This window comes from Patagioenas fasciata, chromosome 6, assembly GCF_037038585.1.
Source record: "Patagioenas fasciata isolate bPatFas1 chromosome 6, bPatFas1.hap1, whole genome shotgun sequence".
Taxonomy (NCBI): domain Eukaryota; kingdom Metazoa; phylum Chordata; class Aves; order Columbiformes; family Columbidae; genus Patagioenas; species Patagioenas fasciata.
This window is the reverse complement of record NC_092525.1, coordinates 37,433,374-37,460,444: the sequence shown is the minus strand read 5'-3', so window position 1 is coordinate 37,460,444 and position 27,071 is coordinate 37,433,374. Positions and strand designations below refer to the sequence as shown.

The 27,071-nt window shown below is 39.4% G+C and overlaps 1 protein-coding gene across 7 annotated transcripts in view; it reads left to right on the top strand.

The window, feature by feature from the left end:
* The window catches only part of ST6GALNAC3 (ST6 N-acetylgalactosaminide alpha-2,6-sialyltransferase 3), a 249,812-nt gene that overhangs the window by 150,298 nt on the left and 72,443 nt on the right, over window positions 1-27,071 (top strand). For all 7 annotated transcript variants that reach the window (XR_011739815.1, XR_011739814.1, XR_011739811.1 and 4 more), the window contains one exon: window positions 19,825-20,234. Coding sequence is in view for 2 of the 7 variants with exons in the window: in XM_071810561.1 (XP_071666662.1) it covers window positions 19,825-20,234 (410 nt within the window). In the remaining 5 variants the exon portion in view is untranslated. The remainder of the gene's footprint in view (window positions 1-19,824; window positions 20,235-27,071) is intronic.

Sequence of the window (27,071 nt, the reverse complement as noted above, 5' to 3'; positions counted from 1 at the left end):
GAGGCCTGTTCAGAAGGAAGGGCTACTTAAGGTGACACTGTCAGGCTTAAAGTGAAAGGGAGTGTGAGTTGTATGTCGTTTGTTATGCGTTTGCTCCAAGGCTAGAAAAACTTCTATTTCTTTGAGAAATAACTTTATCAGAGGTAGCTCTGATGGCCACTCCACCGATTTAGAAATTAAGGAATAGATATGGCTGCTAAAGTTCAGACTCCTGAAGTTGAAAATGCACCCACGGCCAGACTCAACTCCATGCTGTTTATTGCTTCTTCACAGGGATTGTTTCATTACCCTGCTGTTTACCTTTCAGCTGTACTCTTACATACCCCTTTAACAATACCACCTATTTATAAAAAAGCTCTTTGAAGCAAGTTAATCTTAGTTCAAAGGATATCTGTATTTATTATTATTTCTCATGTATCATTCTTTTGGGGAACAGAATTGGTATTTCTTGTGCTCAGCAACAAGGACAAAGGTAAAAAGTACAGTTATAATCCAGAAGCAGTATCTTCCCTCAGCATAGGAATTTTTCAGCAGAAACTTGTGCAGTCTCTTTACCTTCTTTGTTTGGATCTCTGTATAATAGTTTACAATTCACAGGGCAGGTTCCTTATTTTTGCCACTGGCAGAAATGGCTTACCTAGGATTTCAGGTTCATGTCAGTGTGAAAGGAGAATGTGATCCTCTGTTCCTTTTCCCTGTGATGAAATTGTATGCATTAGCAGACTTGTACGGAGTTGGGATTTTTTTTTTAATTACCAGAGAGATAAATCCAGCTCTTTCTGACCACATGAGTAATCCTGCTGAAGCAATTAGTATCTACAATAGTTGTCTGAAGGTTGCATCTTACAGAGAATCTTGGCATCATTGTCCTCAATAGTACCCTTGTTGTGCTATTACATTTAATATTTACAAGTGTAAAGTCAAAGACAGCGCAAGACTTTTGCATCCCAGTGCCAATAATTAAAGCACATCGGCTTTTACAGTTTGTTTTTCCCAAGTTTGTAGTGTTTATAACCTTTTCTTCCTCTTGTAGCAGAGCCCCTGTGCTGTGTAGCCATAAGTGGTTCTGTCCCCAGCGAGCTCTGGCGAGGGCAGCGTTTGCTGGAGAGGGAGCAGGCAGACCGATCTCTGTCGGAGAGCTTTGGTCGGTATTTAAACTGATTTTCACATATTGCGACCAGTTTGTATTTCACCGGACAGATCCAGCGTAGTGGTGGATGGGGAAATCTACCTGTGTATTTCCACAAGTGATGGGTTTTCTTTGCTGGCAAACTGAATGTCAATAACTGGCGATACCTCTCTGATGCAGGGGGCAAGATTACACACAATACACTCCTGTTTTATCAAGGGTTATTGTCACTGGAACCCCGTTATCTGTTTTTTCAGCTGAAACAGTTACTTGGTTAGCATCTAAGTTTGCAGATGCTTGAAACCAAGCAACGTTTGAAATGCAGATGTAACCTGTGTTTTGTAGGTCAGTAGGCTCAATCGCTTAGCAATGTTTTAAAGCATGCATAACTATGTTTTTGTAATAAATTACTGAATGTGGTAGCCACAAACTAGCATTTCTTTACCATAGGACGTTTATGCTTCCTCTGAAGTAAACAAATGTATGTTTGGCTTCATGGGGGGACCTCACTGAGGGAATTTCAGGCACAGCAGGCTCAGGCTCTGTGTTCAGAGACTTTCTGTGGGAAGGTTCCGTCAAGGCTTCATTGCTTTTGAGCAATTTGTAGTGTCTGATCCATTTTCCATTGGCAGCTATATATGAAGACGATGCTGACAATATGGCAAAGATTTTAGAAAGGCAGCAGTGAAGGCCTGATCAGAAACATGTGAAAATACACACCCTCAAATTGACTTTAAAACCAACATTGTTTGCACAGGTAGAAATTCTTATACTTGAATTATCCATGTAACAGCACAGTCAGTGTAGACATATCGCTGTTCCAGACTGCGCTATGTACATTAGACAGTTTTTGAGAAGTAACTCATACAAACTACTGTTTATTTAAGCAACCTTTAGAGCAGGTTCTAATTGCTTATCATTTGAGTTACAATAGAACAGAATTTGACATCCTTATCCTTACTCACGTCGAGTGGTACTTTATTCCACAATTACTTCCATTCCTTCTACTGACGAAAAAAATAGTGAGTCTGAAGCTGTCATAAGCTAAGAAGATATACAGCTTTTACTCAAAGACAGCTTTATACCTACTGTTGTCAAGATGCAGGGGTTGTCTGGGAATACTTTAGGTAGCATTTGAACAGATTTAGAGGAAAGAAAGATTGACTGCAACTCTTTTGTTGCATTTCAGCACAAATCTTAAAAGGTGATGGGCTAGTGAATCCCTCCAGTTCAGTTTCATTTTGCTGTAGCTTAACTTGAAACTCAGAAGCACGTGACAGTGTTCTAAAACAATTATTAATAATATTTAGCAAAATAATCTTGACTTTCTAAAAAGTTGGAAGTTGTTATTGTTACTGCTGCTGTTACATTATCGAGAATTAGGTTTGTTCTCGTTTTACTGGTTATCTGGGGATTAGAATTTGTCAAATTGCAGGTTACTTTACTAGTACATGAGTTACGCTCGCACATCTGCCCAGCTGCAGGGCACCTGGAGAGCTGCTTTTCCATTTGGTACAGGGCACAGTGCGGAGCTGGACACTGTTACCGTACAGCACAGAGTGTCACCTTCGTTCTATAGCGTCACCTTCGTTCTTTAGCGTCACCCAAGAAGGCTAAATTGTGAAGCATATATGTATATCAGCCTGTTCAACTCACTGAATCGCAGAATACAGAAAGAGAAAGGACCTCAGGGGTTACCTAGTTCATACTTGTGCCCCAGCAAGATTGTTTTGTAACTGTTTTAAAGTATCCCATGCTAGAAAGCTGCTTACAGTCTAATCCAAATCTCTCTTGCTCACGTAGAACAGACATGGACAATCCTTTGCAGCATGTTTGACATATTTGGAAATGTTCATCATGTTTTTTTCCATTTTCTCTTCTCTGCACTAACCCTGTTCTTCCATTGCTACTTAAATTTTCCAGGGCATGGATTGTTCTTTTTACATTTTTTCCTGCCTTTCAGCAGCTGATCCAGATCTGTGCTGAAGTCAAATTCCCAGACTAAATTTACTGTCATTACAGCTAAACAGAGTGAAAAGATCATTTCAAACCCCTTTATGTATGACTCAAGATGGTGTTTGCTTTTTCAGTTATTAAAAACTGTATTGATGATTTTGCTGCCACTGAGTGCCCATTTCTGATTTGTGGTTCAGGAGATGGCTGCCATTGTAAGTGAAGGTTCCCCCGCTTTAGAAAGTTAATGCATCAATTAAATTAGCTAAATGTTTGTGCTGCTGTCATCTGGCCAGCACAACGGATGGATCTTCTATTTTTTGGGTATAGAAATCAAAGGTCATGCTCAGAATAAAATTATAGCGTCATAATCTCATTATTTGAATTGGGGGGCGGTGGGGAGGGGGGTGCGTTGAGTTTAAAAAGAGAGAGGAACAGAATGAAGCGTAAACCAAAACTGATATTTGCTAGAGAGCAAATGCATAAGGAAGAAATTAGAGGAGACATGCCTGATTTGAACATCAAAACAGTGAAAATGGCATTTCATTTCTATTTTTATTTTGAAGTACATCTGAGAAAGGGAATGATGTAGATGGAGACAAAAACAGACTTCTAAGTGCTCTTCTTTTCAAAATTTGTCCTAGTGAGAGATAAATGGCAGGGGATTTTATGCCCCAAACAGCACTTATAAGTGCTTTTGCTTTTTCAATACCATCCTTAGACTGAGAAAGGGAGAGGAAGAAACAGACAAGGTGCCCTGACACATCACTTCTCAGTGATTTCTGTCCCAAAAGTATTCAAAGGACTGATAGAAGATTTTTTTTTGGTTGGATATTTATTTTGTTCTGTGACTTGGCAGAAATAAAGTGGAAAGATGAAGGGAAGCTCTGGTGAATTTTTATTTCCCAAGGTCAAGAGAACAAAAGTCGGGGTTTTTTATCTCATTTTGGTTTTTTCTTCTGATTTGATAGAGATGCAGTAAGGCTGCTTTTGAGGAGCTAAGCTAAAAGGAAAATGGAGTTATTTTCCTCGTGTTTTGTAATGGTAGTGGCAGTGAAAAAGATACAAGGGTGGGCTCTTATTTTCAGCATAGAATAAAAGTCTGTGGGCTTATGATTGAAGCAAAAATAATCCAATCGCATAAGCAAAAGACCGGCTGATCTTAAGTATTTTGCAGCATCAGAAGCTTAAGCTAATGCGACTGTCACATCACCCAAAAGTATTGCACGAGTGTCCTCAGAGCTGAACTCAAACCTGGAGGTAACCGCAATCTCCCCATCCCTGAAGAACATGTTTCTTCATATGTTTCTCTAGAAAGGGTTGTTTGCGTTGTTCTAGGTGGTGATTGAACCTTCCACCTCCTCCAAAGTGCAGGGACTGTCATTGTACAATGCAATTACGCTGTAGCTGTGCCTTTTCAAAACCACAGGTCATTCCTTCATGAATCCAGAAAAAAAACGTACTGGTACCAGGCTTTTCACTTTGTGTTCAGGCAAGAAAATTCTGTCATCCCTATGCAAAAAATGCATCGCACATATTTCGTAAGCTAAGCACTCCAGACAGCCCTCGCTATTTGGTTTCTCTGCCAGACATCTTCAGAAATTAAGCTTCTGTTGAGCTGTTTTGATTCCCAGGTGCAGCTGGACCATCCTTTAGCTGCAGCCATGATTCGGAGCAGTTGATTTCCCCTCTTTGCTTCGCCATTCAAGACAGTTGAATGTTCCTGACTACTTTGTAAGAGTAAGCATTTTAGTTATGAGACTTGATTTCTTTTCACTGTCTTCCCCGCTTTGCTTCTGTAAAATATTGATATAGATCATAATTTCTGACAGTGATGATGATTGTAGCAAGTAAGTAGTATCCAATAGCTGAGACAGAAGGTGTGATACCGTGATGGGGCCTACCACATAGCAATAGGGTTGGAAGGTATAGCTGAAAGGGTGCATAATTTAGTATAAATGAGAATCTTGAGTCTGAACACTTCTGAAATTAGAGAAAGTTCAGATCTCAACAGAAACTTCACAGCATCACCCCAGTTCTGAATTTCAGCAGTCATTGCTCAAATGGGCGAATGAGCAGCAGTGTGAGATCACAGAGATCTGGATGAGAAGGAAACCCTTCCTCAGCAATATAGCAGAGTACCCAACAAGCACATGGGTTTCAATCCTGCCAGAAGATCGTTTTGTCTTGTGTTTCTTCACGGGAGATCCTGCCTTTCCTCCTTTGGAGTGCTTTCCATCTCTGTCATTAGTGCCGACTGCCGTTAGACACCTGTGGTCTCACTGATGGCTGATCAATCATAATGCAAGACAGAGGAACAACCTTGCAAACCTTTGATGGTTGTCCTTAAGTGGAGTACGTTTTAGGCATGTAATTCAATTCCTTTCAAGGTTTTTAAAACCATGGACTGCAAGTTGTTTTCTCTTTAGAAAAGTTCCAGAGCATTCAAACACTGGGGGAACTTTTAGTCCATGTCTATGCTTTGTTAGTGGTGTTGTGGTGTGTTTGGTTGGTTGTGGTGTGATGGTTTTGTTTGGGTTTTTTTGTTGTTGTTGCTTTATTTTTTGGTGGTTATTGTTGGTTGGTTGGTTGGTTTCTTCCCATAAACCTTTTTCCCAAAGCAGCTTGTTGTGACTTGTCTTTGTTTTTTCTGTTTTCCTTGAAGTTTTTCCAGCTTTTTGCTACTTGCGATCAAAACATTTTTGGCAGCAAAATAAACCCCAGCGTTGACTGTTTTGTTTCAATAATAAAATGGGAAATAAATGGATAATTTTGGAAAACAATTAAATTATTGGGTAGGCAGGACTCTGGAATTAATTCATGAAACGTATTGGTTATCTCCACAGTTAATTACATTTTGATTCGCAATGCATGTATGTGGAAGTAAACAGCAATGTGTTTAATAGTTACTGTATCTGAGTCACCCAAATAGCGTTTAATCCACCCCATGTTAAATGATGTGTGGGTAGAAGGGTGTCCTGGGAATATCAAAGCCCAGCAAGATAACAGCCACACTCTTTACTTGAAACTATTAATCGACGGGTAAGAAGAAGAAATGGTTTGCGTCCGGTCAGCTCTCCATGAGCAGCAGCCACATGCTCTGGATAAGAATGAAACGGTGCAACTTGTTTTGCCCACTAGATAGCATTATCTCTGCGGAATGCCAATTCATATCTCCTTGTGCTGTGTGTGGTTCTCACATATGGGATTTTAATAACCTTCATGCTGTGCTATGAATTCATAAACAGGGCTGACAGAGGAAAAGCACCACAGGACTTTATTTTTTCATTATTGCTCTTTTGAAAAACAGGGTCTGCGGGATTTTCGCAAGGATCTTGTCACAGAACTAGCAATGGTTTTGCTGCTACAGTGGGGTTATTCCAAAGGGAGGGGATAAGTACAGTATTCACTCGTGATACACTTTTTTGGAATTGATTTTCATCATCCTACCTTTCATAGCCACTATAATTCTGCTGTATTATAGTTGGAGCTTTGCAGGTCTCATTGTATGGGAGTTTTCCTCATTTTTCTAGAACGCAATGTACATTTTATTTCTTGCAACATACCTCTTCTCCTCCTCCCCTCTGTCCCAGCCTGGACTTCACACTCTCCACAGCACCCTGACTGTGAAGCTACAGCTTACTGCTCCATGGTGATAGCACGTGACGCCAGTCCTGACTTCTGTTTCAGAAAAGATGTATTCATGCTGGATTAGCAGGGAGTTTTGCTTTCTTTTTACCCCTTTCCTAACCCCAGAGGCAGCCGGACCTTCTACTTCTGCAGCTCGGCTGCGTTCCGGTACCGGTGAAGGCACCGTTGTCAGTAGAGCAAAAAGTAGCAACAAGAACTCCCAGCATCGTTCTCCAGGCATGACGTGATATATATCACCTTGTATTCATTGCTAACAGGCCTTAGAAATAAGACCTATAAGGAAGACTCAACTAAAATTTACAGTCTCTACAAATACCTTATGAAGCAATGAACCTAAACTGTTTGAAGCAACCACTTTAGCAATCCTGGAGCTACTTCACATACGCCAGGAACAAAATGTCAGTGTTGCCTGCCCATACCCTGTGCTACACTGGCTGGAGTGCACTTGTGTTTATGACCTTAAGCCAATCTGGATTCCAGTCTTGTAGCTGTGCCTAGTAATGTTTTATCGGGAATAAGATTTATTAGGTGTAGGTTCTGTGCAGGACTGTGATATGACATGCAGATCAAATCTTATCATCCCGTTTTCATTTTAGCAATGTTTCTGTCTCTCTTGCTGTATTTCATATGTGATTCTGCGGGTGACAGGCAGTAGAAAGAACCAAAAACAGACAAGGAAAAAGAGAATAATTTTTTTCTCATTATTCAACTTGCAATCTTTTATTGCAGTGGTTTTCTTTTGTTGTTTGGTTGGTTTTGTTTGTTAGTTTGGGTTTGTGGTTTGTTTTGTTGTTGTCATCGTTGCTTTTTCTTCTTCTCCCAGTGATGAACAGCCCTCACTACTAAAAATGTGTGTTGTCTTTTTCATTACAATTCATCCAATTTCCCCTTAGTTCTTAAAGTGATAGAATTATTGAAAAAAATAAGTTGGAAAGCACCTCTTGAGTCCATTTTGTCCAACATCATCTATAAATAGGACGAATATCAAGGATAGGTGTGGTCTGTGCCTTGTCAAGCTTTGGAAATCTATAAGGATGGAGGCTACAGAATCTTCTGGGCACTTGTTCTAAAGCTTATTTGCCCTCTGTTACAAAGGTGCATTCCCTAAAAGATAAAAAAAGGGATCTCTTTTATGGGACATAAGTAGCTCATCAGTATTCCTTCCTCAGCTCATCTGCCTTGATCCATTTTAGCTAAAAACCACTATATGTGTCTGAGACCATGTGTGATGGGGTAGCTGAAGACGCACACACACGCACACGTTGTTCTTCATACCGCATCTATAATTGTGCAGTGGTGTGACTCAGATAGAGGAGATGCCAAAGCTTTCACAGTTGCTTTGTAAATATTTTCTTATAATGAAATTAGTACATCATCTAAACTCTCCATAAATACCTCTCGCTGCTTTTAGTTTTGTTAATACATATGTATGTGCCTTCTTTAAGTCACTAAGCAGACAAGAGAACACAGAACTAACATGACTATAGAAGTTTTCCAACATACGCTGTTTATGGAAATGAAGAAAGGCTATTTCTGTGCAAGCCAAGATTTATTGCTGTTCTCTGGGCTTTTTCCCTTCTACATTAGCTGTAACCTGAATGGGCATTTCTTTTGGATGATTATTTTGTAATTAGTTGATGACTTCAGTGGAATATACATCTGTGTATTTATTTATTGATTGATTGATTGATTGATTGGGTGCATACTGTAGTCCCTCAGACGTTCTTTGTGGTGTTGCTCTCCAGTTCCCAGCGTGTGGCTGTGAGCTGTTGGGATCCAGAGGTGGAAGAGAACCTGTGGCATTGCCTGGGAGGAGGAGGAAAGGAAAAACGCAACCTGTTTGCTGTAGAAAGCAGTTGCCGGTCTTCCATTATCGCTTCCCTTACTAGGCCATCAGTTGATGTGTATTTCACCATATTCATAGTGCCAGCAAGCCAAAGCAGTCAACAGGCAGATGCTCTCAGAGGGCCCCAAGTTTCCCTCCTTATTGCTGTCCCCAAGAACCTGTTTTGTCAGAACCACGTTAGTCATTGCTGTGTCAGTTGGAATTACAGACCAGCTGATGAGCTTTTGTGTTGACCTTTAAGATTGCTTTTCATGTTGTTGAACAATAAAGATGCTCCTGTCATTAGAGTCCTTGGAAACATAAGGAATCACGAGCTTCATTAAAGTCAACAGGTTTAAAAAAAACCCAAAACACCACACAACAAACACCCCAACCACACAAACCCTCTGCCCTCACAGGCAAAACCTGACGTAACCCATTTGCTGCCAGTAAGAGCAGGAAGCTAATGTGGCCTCCTAGGTCTCCATCCCAGGAGTAGGCATGGGGGTAATAATTTCAGTTGTCACCAGGTTAAGTCCATATAGCGCAGAGCGTGTGTATGGATGCTCACATTCAAAGAAGGAAGACTGTTACCTGGCTTTGTGAGTAGATAGCTTACATCAAGAAAATAACCTGTATCCTTTTCACAGGTTGAAACAGAATGGTAGCTGAGAGGCCTCTGCTGCTGCCCAGGCGAAGGAGCAGCACCGTGACCTTTGTAATTGCATAGAACATTTTTTTTTCTGAGCCTTTTCATTTTATGGTCTCATTTCTAAATTTATTTTTCAGATTAGCGTATGTTTTGTTGAGCTCAGACCTGCAGAGATTCTACCCCAAGCTGGATACGTCACATGAGAAGTTTCTTTGCTATTTCTCTTGCTGAGTCTGCTTACAGATAGGTGGCTTTTCCATCTATGAACCAAGAATACAAATTTCTCTTTCCAAAATTCCAACATTAGGTGATGTCCTGACTCCAACGATGTCAGTGGGAGTTTTGCTTTTGACTGTGATGGAAGCTATGAATGTGCCATAGATTTTCCTAGAAAGTCAGCATATAGGTACATTACAGTGGTATTTTTCTCCTTAAGATGTGTGAAGGACTTGAAATTAATTTCTCCCTTAAAAATTTAGATTATAAGGAGAAGAGCTGTATGATTATAAGTACCCATTTTGGAGGTAGTGTTGTTTATATCTTGCAACAGCATTATTGTCAGGCCAGACTATATAGTGGAGAAAAGATTGATAGGGCTTGTTATTTTCATTTTTTAATAAGATTTTGCTTTGCAGCTGGTTCTAGCATGCTTCACCACATAACTTACCACCTCATTTGTGTGTGTGTGTGTTCCTCAGCACCTCCTCAGGCCTGGTCCTGAGCTCCAGAGCGATGCTGCAATGACCTGCTCAAAACCCTCTTGGCTTCAGTAAGATGTAGCAGAGGCCACTGTGCTCGGGGACTGTTCTTTAGCGTAAGCCTGTAAGTGAGGGGGGAAATTGGGCTGCTGTGGCATGCGGTAGTACCAGAAACTACACCATCAAGCTCCATGAAGAAGGAGAACCAATACAGAATGATCTTTGAATTATTTACAAATCATTTAACCCAGTAGTTCCCACTTGAGGGTGCTTACAAAGGTAATGTTAGTCCATGATAGAAACTAGTGCCTGCAATGAAATCTGCACTGATGAAAATTTAGTTAGTGGACATACTCACTGAGGCAATGATGCGAAAGCAATCAGAAGAGAGTATATGTACAATGATTTTTTCATTTGAAACAGACCTTTAGCTTCAGAGATTTTAAATATGCAGCTATGCTTCAACAGCTACCATTAATGACTTAAAAGACCTTAACATAAATCTTCCTAATTATTTAAGCAGAACTCTCCAATCCAGTTTAAATTTCTGTCATAGTGCCCAGTGCCATAATGTTCGAAAGTTCAGATATCTGAAAAATGGTGATTTAACCTTGTATCTTTCTGCAAATGAAATGATTTAAGTGTCTTAAAGTATAGGCTGTTTAAAACAATTTAATTTTTGGACTAGGACCTTGTAAGCCAAGTCTTAACCTCAAATGACATTTTTACAGAAGGTTTTAAACATTTGTAAAGCTGACAGTCATAAAGCGGTCCGGCAAATATTCCCAATATACCTATGAGGGGAAAAGAAATGAATGTAGCAAGTAAGTATTCTCTTTTAGATAACGTATCCTGCAATTAAAAACACGGGTATCAGAAAGCTGCTTACGGCCTATTTTGTCAAATGAAAAATGCTACTGGTTTTAATGCTATTGTCATAAAACTTATTGTTATTCTTGTCATGGATTTTTTTTTTTTTTTTAATTTCAGAAAAATGGATAATTAACATTTTAGCTTATCACTTTCCTTCCATGCATACAAATAATTTGATAGATAGACCACCAAGAGAGACAAAATTAAATAATAGGCCTAGACAGCATGGAACCAAAATAAATCAGAGGTTAGACTTCCAGCCTGTTAGGTGGATTTTCATCTAAGAAAAAAAAGGGATACAAGGTGTTTTTTGCCGCTTACCTTGATATCATTTCCCCAGGTTAGATCCCAAATAAATTGACCTGAAATAAGATGTGAACTTCATATTAGAAGGCCCATGGTTTGTGAGTGTAATTTTTTTCAAATGTATTTAGATTAGAGGCCTAACAGGCGTTCCTGTGGTTCAGCCAAATATGTTCCTAGATAATGGCCCATGATTAATGGTGAGTGCTGATAATAGGAGGTTATTAGAGAAAGCAAACTTGTAACAAATCTGCTGTATACATTATATACTTTACTGCCATCTGTGGGTATTTATAATAAATACAAATTAACGTCAGCGGTTACAGGGTAACTAATGTTTTGCATATGTGACAAAGAATTCCTTAGGAAAAAAATCTTCTAATAGGCAACTTCATACTGAAGAATTCTCATTAATGTTTTTGCACAGATGCTTATTATTATTTGCAAAGAAAATCCAGCTTTTGGGGAGGGAGTCCTTTTGGGCTCAGTTGCTTTGAAGGCCATCCGTACGGAAGGATGTTGTGTTACCTGTTACCTGTCCTCTGCTGCTATACATGCTTCTGGATGTGAGAAATTGTTCCTGTCCTTTCGTGCTGTGATTCATTCGCTATTCAGTCCATGTGCTAACAGTACGTTCCCCCTTTTATGTCTCCTTGAGTTGTGAGTGACATTTTACCTCCTTGTGTTTTGTATTGTTTGCCGAGCAAATATGCCTGTATAGAGAAGAAACAAATTTATCTTCCTTATTGCTACATACAAAAACCAGAAAAGAAATGCAATATAAGCAGAGAATTGCAGGAGATAAAGTACATCTAAATATTACAACACTGACGACTTGCTGGATCAAGTGACGATGTTTTTGATGGTAAGAAATATACTGTTGCAAATACAGTTTTGCAGCAGTGACAAAAGGGGGGCCGTAGTTAAGGTCAGCTTATTGTGTTGCATTTGGAGTTGTTTATGAAGTTTGATAGACAGTGTCTGGTGTAAATTGTGTTTGTCCGGTAACTGTGGTGTACATAATTCAAGAGCCATCACGTGGTAACAAGGGAAAGTGAGCAATGTGACGGATGTTAAGATAAATGACTTATTGGATTCAGCAAGCAGCATTTGGTTGGAAGAATTCCCAGCTTTTGAACTGTTACAAAGCCACGGTATTTCAAAGGTTGTATATTTGCAAATGAGTGATAGATGGAGTATCTCAAACATTCTCATTATTTATGGCCATCGGTTAAACCACTGGGATGAAATTAGGTGTACTCTAGAATTAATGTAGTTTGTCTTGTTTTCCTCTTTAAGCAATTGGAAAATTAATTTAGTCATGGGATGCTTTTCAGAGTGAATGTTGTATTAGTGCCCGCCTCGTGAACTTGCTGTGAGGGTGTGCATAGTGGAGTTTGCCTCCCTCCCATAACAAATAGGCATTCAATCCTCAACTGTGTTTGACATGCACATTTCCACATACGTTCTTGGACATCTTTGTATTTTTAGCTTGACATTTTATATGGCAAAGAAGAATCTATTTTTCTCCCCGTCCTACCCTAATTTAGAGATGTTAATTAGGTGGATCTGGAACTGTAGACACAGAGATCTGTATGTCTACAGGCGTTAGGGTTTCTGGTTACCTACAGGGTGTAGTACTGTATGCTGGACCGAACGTACCTGTTTTCCATTTGGGCAATTGTAGTTTAAAGGAAAAAAGTTATTCTGTCTGCATAATGCTGAGTTATTTCATTGACATGTCCAATAAAGCTTTTTTCACCATACTTAGTTTATACCTTAACAAATATCTTCCAACCAACTTGTCTTTTGCTAGATTTCATTCCCGAACATCATGGTTTATCTTACTGGCTGTATATCAGGATTTTACTTTTTCTCAAATACTCTTTCCCCTTATATGGCTTTGTTTTAAACACTAAATTATATCCTACCTTTTTGTAATCTGTTTAAGTTCTTTGAATTTTTGTCCACTTTTCTCCTTTTGTATCCCGCTTCCCTTTATTTCCTTCCCCTTTTGTGACACATTCATGTTAATAAGAGCACATCCCTTCTGCCCTCGTACGTTGGGAGAGGAAAACTTACCAACCACCCGAGACGCAAACTAAAATGAGATTTCAGCTGACAGAGAGCACACACACGGGACAGATCCTCACACATCCCTCAGGCAACACCTCAGGGCAAAGCTTTCTTCACCTGCCCCTGTCTAAGTGCTGGGAGTCCCCCAGGGCTGTTGACCATCAGTTCTCCAGTGCTCTGCCTCCGCTGGGTCTCGCCGTTGTGCTTGAAACACTGAATCTGGCTGCTTCCTTCCATCACTGACCCTCCATGTAGACACAGAACAATTTCTCCTGTTCCTTATTTACTCCCTACCACCTTTCCATTTTTGAGACTTTTTTTACCAACAGAGCTATTGGGAATCTCTTAGTAGTTTGTTATTCCAGAAGAAAATACCAGCATAGGCTTATTTAAAAGGTATCAGTCTCAATGATGTTTCAACTGGAATTCAGGAAGAAAGGAAAAAATGAGAGAGACCGTTCTGTTAATGGGAACTGCTATGTGTTAACCTTTTTATAATACAAAAAAATGTTCAATTGAAGGAGCGTTTTAATTCCATTTTAGAATACTATTTAAATATGATTTTTTAAAAATAGTTAAAATATTTTGATCAAACTGGACTTGGTTTTACTATAAATTTTATTTAATGGGACTATCAAGACAGGTATTATCTTTGACTTTTCAGCTTTTACTTTATATTAGAATAGAGGAAAATACATAAAAATATGTGGTTTTCTGTTTTCTTCTTTATAGGCCATATACTTGGCTCTGTTGCTACTCAGAGTTTTCTCGTATATATTTGAGGCATTTATTTTTCAGCTCTGAGTGTCATGCGATATATTTGATTGTCTTTTTTCAAAGCTGCCTATACTGCTCCCCAGCAAAACCAACAACATTCTGGTGAGCATTTGCTCTGCTATATCTTGAAAGAGGTACGAGCTGGCATAGAGCAACTGGAGCTGTCTGGAAAGTGAGAAAGATGACACCGCATCACTTTGCACTGTGGTTCGTGTTCAGAAGGTTTGGGTTTGTGTATTTTTTTTTTCCCTTTCCATGAGAAAGAAAGATAAAATGTTTCAAAAATACACACGATAAATTAAAGTTTAGATAGAGCTGGAGACACTGGCACAAAAGTTCTCACCTCTGCCCAAAGTCCAAGCTGTCTCTTTACCACTGACTTCAGGAATCCACAAGATACCCCTTCTGATACAACCCTTTTAAGGAGCTGTGACATGAGCTGAATCAATAAATCAGGGAAATGACAGTTCTGTAACAATTGGGTGAGTGTATATAGAAAGAATTTCAGAGATGGTTATTTATTCAGTCTCTTACTGCAAGATTAGTCCCATTACGTGGCTCCTATGCATTCCCTTCAAATTTATTCAATTTAAATAAAAACTTCCTGCTAGCACTTCTGTACATATCAGTGACAGGCATCTAAATAAAACATCCTCGGCACTTCAGCCTCAGGAACAGTCTTATGGAGAAGCAGATCATTTTCTATTTATTTGGAAATGGGATGCATGTTGACATAGGGCTTATTTCAAAATAATGTCAAAATGTTAAAATCTTTATGAAATCTTAACATTAAATTTTATGAAGACGGAGATGTTTGCTGGGATGTGATGCCGAGGGCTAGGACCAAAATCATCTACTGAAGATTAAAAAACCACAACAGGAGAGAAGGGGGAACAACCGCAAACTCAGGGTAATCAGACCTGTGGTTTTTATCATTTTTATTTTTACTGCTTGATGTTAGTTATATAATGTGATTTATATACCACAGCTCTTGCTGGGTGAACATGCAAATGCCCTCTTTCTTTTCTTTAAATGTGCTGAATTTTGTCTTAGAGAAGCCTGGCAAGTCCTTCCTCCCAGTCAGAGGTCTGAAGAAAGTGAGTAAGTGTAGAAAAAACCAGCTTGCTTAATCATTACTGAAAAACAGGAAAAATTAAAATACATTTTTTGCTTGTGAAGTGGAGAAAAGCAATAAAAACAATGCCAGACGGTTAATGCCTCTCTTGTACCTTTCATTTCAAAGGCCTCAAAAGAACATCAAGAAGAATAAAGGCAAAATCTATTCCCTATTGGCATCATTATAAATGTTGTATCCTCTAAAATTCTAAAGACATCCAAGAAGAGTAGAAGAATAAATGGCATTGAAATAAAGAAAGTCTCTCTGGAGCTTTGTTCAATCGGCTTTGTTAGAATTCACTCAAATAGGATGATTATAAGAAAAGACCTCATTTGTTTCAACATTAAAGGAGCAAATTAATATGTGGCGAGCTGCTAATAATTGCCTCATTATGTAGTGAATGGGCATTGCGTCCAATTTACAAAATTACAATCATATTGTTACAGTAACAATTGGGAAAGTTTAATCTGAACTTCCCAACTATCTGTGTGATTCGTTGTGGGATTCGCAGAGTGGAGCAGAGTTGGCGGTTGGAGCGAGCTCTCCAGCGCTCAGAAGCCGCAAGAGAAATTGGGCTTTTCATTAGTGTAAATTACATCTGCGTAAGTCCTGAGCTCGGTTTGGTCCAGCTGAAGAGTGAATCTGGCAGTCTGTGAAGCCGGGAGATCAGCACGTGAAGGATCTGTCAGCATGTTGCTTTGTTGGACTCCACTGACTTGCGCTGGAGTTTTGGCCAAGGGGTTGAGACCTGGCCTGGGATCATCCACGCTTGGGACCTCGGCAGACCTACAGGTCCAGGCCTGGAAAACTCTGTGATCCTGGATCTGTGCCGTTGGGAAACCCTTCTATACAAATGGTCCTGTAGCTGGAATTTCAGTCTCTAGGAGGAGACATTTGAAATTATGTGGGAGTTGTTTGTGATTGGAAAGTAACCAGTGTTCCAAATATCGAAATACTCCATGAAAGAGTTATGTTTTGTGACCTACTTCTATTTAGATTTGCTTGTGACCTTTTCTAATTCTGACTGGTTTTGTTATTTAATGATTTGACCTTTGATTCTGTGAAGCCACTTCAGTGCTAAATGCAAAGATTTAATAACTAGAACTGTTTGATAAGTGACCTTTATTGCACAGCTATTTCTCTTCGCTAGAGAAGCAGCACTGTTTTGCAAGTTCTAATTCACAGTTTTAATTATCTTTTCTATTGTCTGTAAGCTTGCACAGGAAATGGAAAGGTCAGACATTTCATTTTCTTTACTGATTAAAATATAAGCGCTCCTCAACAGTTCCGGTGTATCGTTCAGGAAAAAAGATGAGACAATTTGCCAGAATCGTGCCCAGCTGCTCTGCTGAGGACTTCTACGTCCTTCTGGTCGGTGACAAAATGAATCATTTTCTAGAAGCAATAATAGCTCAGTCCCCACGGTGCGTAGAGGTGAAATATGCATCTAAATACATGAAAAGAGAAGAAAAGGTGAACGGTTCTCTTTTCCGTTGTGGTTTTTGTTTGGTTGGTTTTGTTTCTAATTTAGCTCATATATCTATATAATGCAAGTGAACAAAGATCTTGTGAAAGGTACAGGTAAACCCTTAATTGACGTTCTCGGTCCCGTGAGAATAACAGAAAGAACACGGGTTTCTGTATGGTCCTGTCAATCTCTTTCAATCCTATGGCTTTTGTACCCTCTCTGCAGATGAGAGGGCAGCCTGGACTGCCTGCCAGAACCATGTTTGTTTCTCTGATACGGCTACTGATGGGTTAGCATTTCATTGTTGTCCTGGTGTTTGTGATGTGGACACCTGTAAATGGTTACAGTTAACTGCAAAACAGATCACCAAGAAGGCACATTTTCTCTAATTCTCCAGTTTTCATCTCTCTATATTCCAGTTTCTGTGTGTAAGAATTGTCTCTCTGCTTCTGTTTGTCCTTAATAGAAACAATACAACAAGTTAAATGGAAAAGTGATGGTTTCTCATACAGGTTGTGGCTGTCGTGAGCAACTTGCAGCCGGAAAACGCATGTGGGAAAAAGGTGTGAGGGATGTGTTAATAGAATGCCAGAGTATGGGGTGAGATCGCTCCAACCCTTCAAGGGTCATAGCAAGGTGGCAGCTGTGTCCTAGTTCAGCAGCAGAAGCAGCAGCCACAGCTACCCAGGTGCTTCCCAGTTCCAGTCCCGCTGGGCACCCAAATCCTGTGCCTGAATAGCTCCCGTGGGAGCCATCTGGCAGAGGAGCTACATCTGAGCAGCTTTTGAGTCTTAAAGTGATGGGACAGCCATACCTGAGCTAGGATGTAATAACCAGGAATGTCGTGCTAAATGAGGAAAATGAGAAAGCTATTGTATGTGGAATTACTGAAACTACCCCTTTTGTCTGTGGTGCTTATAAATCAAGAGAGCAAGTTGCTGGCCTGTCTCCATGTGGGGGTTCAATGGATGAATATTGATGCATGTTTTCTCATATGTTTTGGAAGATGCAATGCAAAAAGATACTGAAATCAGTGGATGATGCTGGAGTCAGTGGGATGTCTGTCAGTCAGGCTCCTTACTCCCTCTGGGATCTCTGTTGGGAAATATGCGTATTAGGACACGTGAAATTTCTCTACATTGTAAAAACATTTATTCCGAGGTAGGGCTCGGAGGGGTTAAGTCTCTGCCTCTATTGAAGAAGAACAGATTATATGTTGACCTAGTCCAGGCATTCAATATTATGAAAGTGCTTTATAAATTGGAACAAGATAAATGAATCACAACAAAAGAGCTAGAAAACCAGGGGACACAATTGCAAGAGTGAGTGTACTCAGTTTATTCGAGCAGAACAGTTACACTCAATGAATAGAAAATGTGCAATGCCTTTCTAACTGAGGTCAGAAAATCAAACAATTCCAAATTTAAGAGAGCAGCTCTATTTCAATGGAGGAGGTAGAATATTGCGGGAAAAAAATAAATAAACCAACACTGAGGTTGAGACAAATTTAAATGGGACCGGATTCTTGACCAAATTGGCTTTTCCTATCTAGCAGTTTCATATTCAGTATTTGTTAGTTTGAAAGTTCACCCTGAAAGCTATAAATTAATCTGCTGGGACTTCAACAATTCACTTCATGTTAAGAGGTGAGTTATGCTTATGGATTTGTTTAGGTCACCCAGCCATGTCCTCATAATGTATCTTAGAGAGGATTTCTGTAACTAAGCAGTAAACAGAAAGACTGTGTTCAGCTGCATCTCCTGGGATTTTACCCCTGCTGTCAAAGAGCTATGCAGGACAGCTCTCTAAAGCTGCAACAGCTATAAAAACATACGCGGTGTTCTGCAAAGGAAATGTTGCCAATGCCTTTGCATGAAGTCAGGCATCTTTAACTCCTGATGAAATGAGGAAAGAATGTTTTCATGAATCACTCACATAGAGAAATCAAACCTTTGCAATTGTGAGATTTATTGCAGAAGCCTTGCGGGATGTATTTTAGTTCAGTACAATATTTGTCACCCAAAGATGAGATACTTTAGCTGTTATAATTTGGCTCTTTTCAGATGTTTATCTCGTGTCCTTGTATTATCCGCCATCATAGATATATTAAAAAACCATGATGTTTCGTCAGGCACCGTGTCCTAAGGTTATAGTGGTCAAATGTAGTCAGGATATTCATCTACATCAACTAAATGAGGTGTGATTTTGAAGGGAAATAATGACAGGTCTGATCAGAAAAGCACCTAGCATCCTGTCGGGCTAAATGTCCAGAGAACATCAGATTAGTTATTCCTAATAAACACTGATCTGAAGTCACTGTTTTCCAGATGGGAACGTGGCAGAAGATCAAGTCTGTGACTGTACAAAAAATTGTCGATGATTTGTGGCCTGGACTGTCTTCTGTAGGTTTTTTTGGTGGATCTAGTTTTCATTCGCTTTAGGTTTCTAGCCAAACTTTTCATACAATCCAACTTAAATATGGGGCATTTCCTTTTACTCTTGGTAAAAAAGAACCAAAATGCATTTACTGTGTATAGTCTGACAAATGGAACATGAGAGAGATCCGTATACCTCTGTTAGGTAAGTGTTCCTATTTTCAATTTGTATTGGAGAAATAGTACCCTAGGACACACTGAGGAAATACTGTCTTTGACTTCAGTTTGTCCAGGGTTACGTTACTGGTTCACATGTCACCAGTCCATCTGCCTCTCATTTTTCATGGATCAGAACCATTCTCCAGACAGAACACCGTATTCCTTTGTCTAAATCTCCTTTCCAAATGCAGGATTTTCGTGCTTTTCATTGCTTTTTAGAGTTACATCTCATTTGACCTCTATCACATAGTTGGGAACAATTCATTCAGACACAAAAACACAGTCACTGCACAGTTAAAGTTCCAGCATTATTTTTTCTATTGCTGACAACATCTTGTTAAAAGAAAAAAAGGAATTGATCTAAATATTGTTTTCTACTGCTTCTTTCTTGTATTGTTTTCTAGTGGAAAGAGTAACATTTAGGCGGAAAAAATGAATGATTCTTTTTCTAGTTGACCTCGCAAGGTGGAGAACAGAGAAAAATATTGGAACTGCCATCTGTTTCTCTAAAAAGGGTTGTGTTTCAGTGTTTCGTAGTGGTAGGGCTCTACCACATGGGCATGGTTAAAGTTGTTTGGTTTTTTCTAGAGAGAAGCATTGCTATCAGTTTGTTGGGCTGTGCTTGTTTTTCTTTTAGCTGAATTTTCAGTCTTCGTGTTTTATAGATAAAGACTTGCTATATATTTTTGTTCTCTTTTTCTTTTTCAGCCTCTACAGCTTGACTGTGACCTCTGTGCCATTGTTTCAAACTCGGGACAGATGGCTGGCCAGAAGGTGGGAGCTGAGATAGACAAGTCCTCCTGCATATGGAGGATGAACAATGCTCCCACAAAGGGCTATGAGGAGGATGTTGGGAAGAGGACAACCGTAAGAGTGGTCTCTCACACCAGCGTGCCTCTCCTACTCAAGAATCCTGAATACTTCTTCAAAGAAACCAACAACACTGTTTATGTGATCTGGGGACCTTTTCGAAACATGAGGAAGGATGGAAATGGCATCGTGTACAACATGCTAAAGAGAACTGTTGAGAGCTACCCAACTGCCCAAATCTACGTGACGACAGAGAAGCGCATGAGTTACTGTGATGCGGTATTTAAGAAGGAGACGGGAAAAGACCGGTAAGTCCTACTTGTGAAGAACAATTATAATGTTTGACAAAAGATACGTGAGAGAAGTCTGTGCCGGATGCCAGCTACTAAATGAGTCCCCAGATACGTTTTTAATGGATTGTTATGTGGTTTTGACTGTTATAAGCGCTTGATGAGGCAGCAGCCAGGCCCCATTTACCCCACCTACGCTACCTTCTGTTCTTTCCATTTCCGTTGGCTTGAGTCCCAAGTATATTGGATGTCTTCCTGAAGTGTTTTCAAAGCTGTGCGTTGTTTTCAGCTCAATTTACTATTGATTAAATTGACATTTTATTTGAAGAGGATTATGCCACACAAACATTTCCAAATGCACAACCAAAGGATAAGTCTGGATATTGTATTTTCTTCTCTCTTGAGGTGCACTGTAGCTTCTCTTCAAACATAAACCTCAGTGTTATATATTATTTCTGTTACTTGGTGAAAATGGAGTCTCAGTGATGCAGTAACAGATTTAGGTTTTTACCAGAGTTATGCTGAAATCCTATTTTCCATACCTGAGAATGCTGCTTAAGTGGGTTGTGAGGAGATGGAAGTGTGAGGGCCACTGCTTTGTCTAGAGTGTTCAGAAATTGGATTTGTGGAATTAACACCATAAATTGTGGAAAAATGCTGCTCACCTGTGTGTGGGCATGGAAGAGCACCTGTCAGGCAGACTCACCGGAGCTAACTAGGAAGCAGTTTCCAGAACATTGCTGTGTCTTAGTATTAATTTGTGAATTTGCGCACTGAGAATTTGCAGTTGTGAAGGAGCGTAGTTATTCTGACAAAATGAAAAATATAGATATTCACAGTTTAACTCCGTCTGAATTTTTACTCAGCTTTTGAAGTAGAAGAGCTTGTTCTCTCAAACTTCCTTGGTTCACTTTGTGAAGTCTAACTGGGTAAGTTTGGATTTTTCCTTTGTTTGAAGCTACTGAAATGTAGAGGAGAGCTTTCCCCTCAGCTTGTTCACCATGTGCACGTTGCTGCTGCAGTTCTGGAGTTGGAGGGAGCTCCTATATGTCATGAAGGTGTCAACGTTATCGTGACTTCTTCAGTGTAACTGGGCAAACTGATGAACAGAGTCTGACAGAGAAAATACACAAGATCTGTTCTTGATCTCTCTTACAATCTAGGTCATATGGTTTACATATTATTCAAGCTATGTGTGATCATGGGTACATAATTGCATTACAAAGCATAAATTGGTTTATATTTATGATTTTTCCATGTTAGCCAGGTCACAGTGATTTTACAATACTTTGTCAAAATTCTTATTGTAAAACCAGACCTTAGTATGTCCTATCAAAAATTTTCATCATCCAATGTCAAAGTATCCTCATCTCCAACCTAATTCATTCCTCTCCAACAAATTAACACATCTTAAGGTTTTATTATGATGCAATTAACACAATACAAATGCTTCTTTGTATATCAAAGGCAGATTGAACTTCCATTCTCCTTGTGCTTATGAACAAAGTTCTTAAGCAGCCTAATGTCAAAGTGGCCCAATTTCTTTCTCCTTAATCCATTACAACAACTAAAAGTTTCACACTGTGAATAGGACAAATTGTAAAGAGCCTACCTCGTGACCCACATCACATTGCATTTGTAGGTGCATTCCTATTAACATCATGAGAAAACCCACCGCTTCTCACAGTGGCAATCAGATAATACCCTTGTATCTACTGCACCTTTCATTTCACTTTTCGACGTCAAATAGTAAATGGTGTTTTTATCATTTAGTGCGCTTGTCAGCCAGAAACAAGGGAAACAATCACTGTGCCACCAGCCAACATCTTCTGTGTCACAAGAAAACATCCTGCAGTTTCCTACTAATCGGGGGACCTCAGCTGGAAACTTGCATTTTGTGTAACATCCACAGGACCTGTCTGCTGTTTTGAGGGAGGGTCATGAGGCTGTTAGAGGTATTTGTGAAAGCAGTAAAGGGAGAGCACAAGAGATTTGTGGGTGATGAAGAGAGTTTTGCACATTGTGCCAGACTATTAGGATGCTGAGACAGATTCGGGTTCCTCAGCCAAATATTCCTTTAGTTCCTTAGAGAAACATCAGCTCTGGCTTGCAATATGAGATTGAACAGAGGTCTGTCCCAAAGTGTTACCGGCAAAAATTCTGGAAGGAAACCAAGTTCAACTCATATTTTAAAACATACTGAGTGCATTGTAACCACATCTATTTTAGTTTAATCCTAAAATACTGTCCTTATGTACAGTGTATGCTACTAACGCACAGTAAGATTGCAACAGATTTCTAGTCTGTCAAGCCTTTAATGAGCTTTCTATTTCTACTCTTTGATGTACCATTTTTTTAGGTAATTAGTGGGACTTTTCAGTATTTTCATCCTACTGGTGTTGAGGTTTTAAAGGATGCTATGAGAAGCAGCTAACAGGTATATGCTGCAGTCACTTCTCTGCTGCAGAAGAGCTTTGCTCCTGCGCCACTGGTGTGTGAGCTTCATCCAAGAGCAGGTTCAAAACGCACAGCTTGGCTTTATCATTGTCTCATGGAAGAAACAAGAATTGCCTCTAAATTCCAACAAACAAGTTTCTTTGTTTCACAATGAAGCATATTTTTTTAAATTCTACAACAGCGGGAAATTCCCTCTGAGATGGGCTATCCACGCTGGAGAATTAACCTTGCGTGTGGTGGTATGGATCTGGGGGACATATGTTCTTTCTGAGAGTCTTCATTAGTGAAGCATTTGGGTTCAAGGCAGTGAACGCTCATCTGCTTTGAATAATTGTTGTACATAAATAATATTCATTACCAGACGTGCACAATTTTTCATTAATGCATTTTACTTGGTGCTTCCCTAGAGGGAGCATAAAGCTGGCAGCTTCTTCCACTATTTCACTAATGTTTTGGTATATGATATGTATTGAGTCTAGTGAAGGAATTTAAAGAAACATTAGGTAATAATTAAATGTGGCATCTTTTTATGTACCTCAATCCAGGTAAGTGGTTATAAAGCCCCTCTCTACCTTTGCCATGTGTTAGAAATAGAATGCAATATGATATAACATTTAATTGGAAATAACAGAGAAAACTGTAGTCTTCATTAAAGCAGCGGAGCTAATTTTGGTCTGATAAAGTGCACTGAACAGCCCTAAATAGGTTTTAATTAGCTGGCACCAAAGCTGCACCACCCTTAGGGAGGGTAAAATTAATGAAAACTAGCAGCAAATAGATCAGTGCTACTGGATGTTATTGCCTTAGGTGAAGGTGATGTGGAAGAAAGGAGTGTCTTTTAAGGATCATTTAGAAAACAGTCTGCGTTAAAAGTCACTTTCAAAAAGCGATGATAAAATAAATCTGTGCTAATATCAGCGAGACAGTGTAATGTCACCCAGACTGCAGGCTCCGTGTGTGTTTGTACTCCAAACACCTCAGACTAACCACGCAGCACAGCACATCCAAGGGGTGCCGGGGATGGCTCAGCTCCCCGTCCCCTCCTGGCACTGCCGATGTGACCAGACTGCTCCTGTCCCACTGCACCCGTGGGACGTGAAGCCCCAGCAAACAGCCGGTGATGCCTGTGCTGTGACACTGCTCAAAGCACAGCTAAACTTGGTGTTCGTAGTCACTCTTTTTATAAATAACTACCGACAAGAGCCTGCTGTGCTTTGCTGAGGAGATGTATTCTGAGTTCCTAAAATCCCCATTAAGAGACATGAGATAATATGTTGAAACTCAGCCAGTTTGGTAGACAATTTTCTATCTTAACTCTGACAACACCGATCCCATAACTAAAACAGTTCAGTTCAATTCAACATCATCGTCTTGAGATTATTACCTGTACACGTGTCTACAGCAGGCAGGTTCACTGAGCCACATTTGCAGTCAAACGGATGGTTTTGAAGGATTTTTGTTAATATCTTGGACAATTCTGAAGAAACTAAATTGCTTTTGTGCTTCTCTTCCAGAAGTTCTTAGTTTGTTCTGTTCATGCCAGATGGTGCTGTGTGTTGGGTTGCGAGAAAGCTGTTTTATCATTCAAGGTAGAAAGATGGATCATTGTGATCACTGACTTCTGCATCAAGGTTCAAAATTTGGGGGTGTGCTCAACCTGCTCTCTTCCTCAGTTCCGCTCACTAATTATTTATTGCTTTGGAGATATACGAGACCTATATTATATCTCTGTCATTTAGAGCTAGCAAATTATATTCTTCTAAAGTTCAGATTGACACTGTCAGACATTTGCAGTCATCACAGCTTCACCTCAGCCAATACGTGGGTTTTGATGTGGCTGACTAATCCACATGAAGCTGTAGCCTAGGAAAAACGTCATTGAAATGAATAAATGAAATTACATTCTCTGACGCTCAAGTAGCTGCAATTTCTATTGTTTGGTGATATTCTCTGTGAATTGAGGTAGTAAAGCTGTCAGCGGCCAGAACGTCAGAGCTTTAAGCTGTATTTCTGGTTTGGAAGCTGAATTAAATATTACAGTAATGCTATTTCCACTTTTGCACTTGCATACATATACGTATTAGTTTTCCTATCAAGGCCGTTCAGAGAAAACATAAAAGCTACTGTTAGGTAATATTTGCAGAAAGTGGTTTTTCATTGGGAAGTTGTGAACACTGACACAGAGGGTTAGATTTAGGAAGTACTTCTCAACCGTGCTTTGTATTAATATGCTTTTTCTAAAATATAAATTCTAGAAGATCAGTTAATTTTGTTTTGAAAGGAAAATGGCCAGAGTCGCGTCATATCAATGTATTTAAATTACAGAACTCTTTGAAGAAAATGGTGGAAAAACTGGTTCAGATTGGCAGAGGAAATGTGTAATGCCTCCTGAAACATTCTTAAGGACAAAAATAAATTGTAGTTTACATTCTTGTATAGTCTTTATCATGATGATATAGAGTTTAATGCTGCACCAATGAAGTCAGCAAAAAGTTGTCAGCTCCCTGGAGCAGTGATCTGGTGACCATTTTTCAAGCGCTCGATGGCGGATTCTTTCTTGAACCATTGCTTGGCACTTCCATTCTTTCTTTTTATAAAGTAATTCCTTCAAAAAATGCTAATGGATTTGTCCATCTTAATTCATAGAGGATTTAAATAGTTTCATTGTCAGCCAGGACTGCTTTATTACCTGGAAAAACAAGGGTCTAAAGCATGAAGCCTTAATGAAATAAATAGATTTTTCATTATAAAACACTTAAAAGCTCAACATCTATTGCTATTTGTAGTCAATCACTGGACAGCTAACAACTGTTTTGGGGTTTATATTCATTCTTCCATTTCCCGGTAAAACACCAGTTGTTCCTGAGTGTCCTAGATTTATTCCCTTCAGCTCATTAGTAACTGCATTTGTATTTCTTTATGAAGATTTTCCTAATTAAGATGAACACTTTTCTCTGTTAGGCAGATGGAGCTCAATAGAAGTAGTCCAGTTGTTATTAACGTGCCAGTAAGTGCTGTACAAGGCACTGGTACTTTTGTTGAGAAACACAACCCCTACAACATTACACTAATTACATAGCGAAGTGAAACTTTATTAAAAAATATCAATATTAGCTAATATTTTGTGATAAAACTGTGGCTGCGTATGGATTGGTGTGGGCTCAGACACCTATTGATTCTGTGGTGATTGCTGACTTTACCCATGGAGTTATTTCTTTTTACCTGATGATTCAGGTCAAGAAATACATAATCAGGATCTACTTTATCTTTGTGCATGTTCACGTGTTCTTTGAATTAATTCAGTATCTATTGCCCTTAATTTATAGCATCTTCTATAAGTGCCGCTGAATCAGTTTTCTGCTCCTGACAAGCCAGATGTTAAATCTTTATACAATGTTTGGTATTGTACTCATTACACACACTTTTTCCATCCTGGCTTTTAAATATTCTGCAGCTTTTCTAGTCATGAGGGTATTGCTGATACCTCTCATGAGCAACACTGGGATGGTGTGTGTAGATGAGATTCTGCCTCCCATTTTCTTGCATCCCATGAGCATATACCTTTAGAAAGGATTAGGCAAGTCGGTGATCCGTATGCTAGAAACCCTGGTAGTGCTGTGGATTGAACTGGTTCTGTGTTTGCTGCTGACAGTGAAGGTGTTTCATGGTTGCAAGGCAGAAGGCTTGGAGGGAAAAATGAGCAGAAGCACAGATTTTGAATGAAGCCTTAGGTGTTCACATGAGCTTCACTGGATCATCTTCCATAGTGCAAAATTTTCATTTTTCAGATCACTGTGTTTCAAATAGACCTGGATTTTCCTGAAGGAGCTTAAACTTTTAAAGGAACAGAAGTGATGCTTTAAAAATCAAGGAATTAATTGATCTTTTCAGCTCAGCCTTGCTGCCAGTTGAAATAGTTGTCTTTAAAACGCAGTGATTACCATTGAAGTCTATACTTATCACCAGTTGTCACACAGCAATACTTTTCTGAGATATATCAAGTAGTTTAGAAAATAAATGCAATGTTACTATTACTTTATCAGTAACCAACGGGTAGCATGCTAACTGTGGGTTTTCTAATGGAAGCTCCCTAAGGTCCTCTGAGCCATATTTACAGAGTTTAGGAAAAGACAACGTAGTGCAGTCAAACGGCATGGGGTGCATTGGGGGATTTTGTGTTAGAGTCGCTGCTCAAGTGAGGATAAGCAACCTTAGGAGCTGGGGAATAAAACACGACAGTGATTTGTCGCTTCCGACAGAGAAGAGTTTCTCTACATCTGTCCACACCCACTAGCTAGTAAAACTTGCGAGAAAATACTTTTATAAGAAAAGGTGGATGAGAACCAATTTCTGATATCTCACTGAATGATGATGTCTAGAAAAAAAACATTGTCTTCT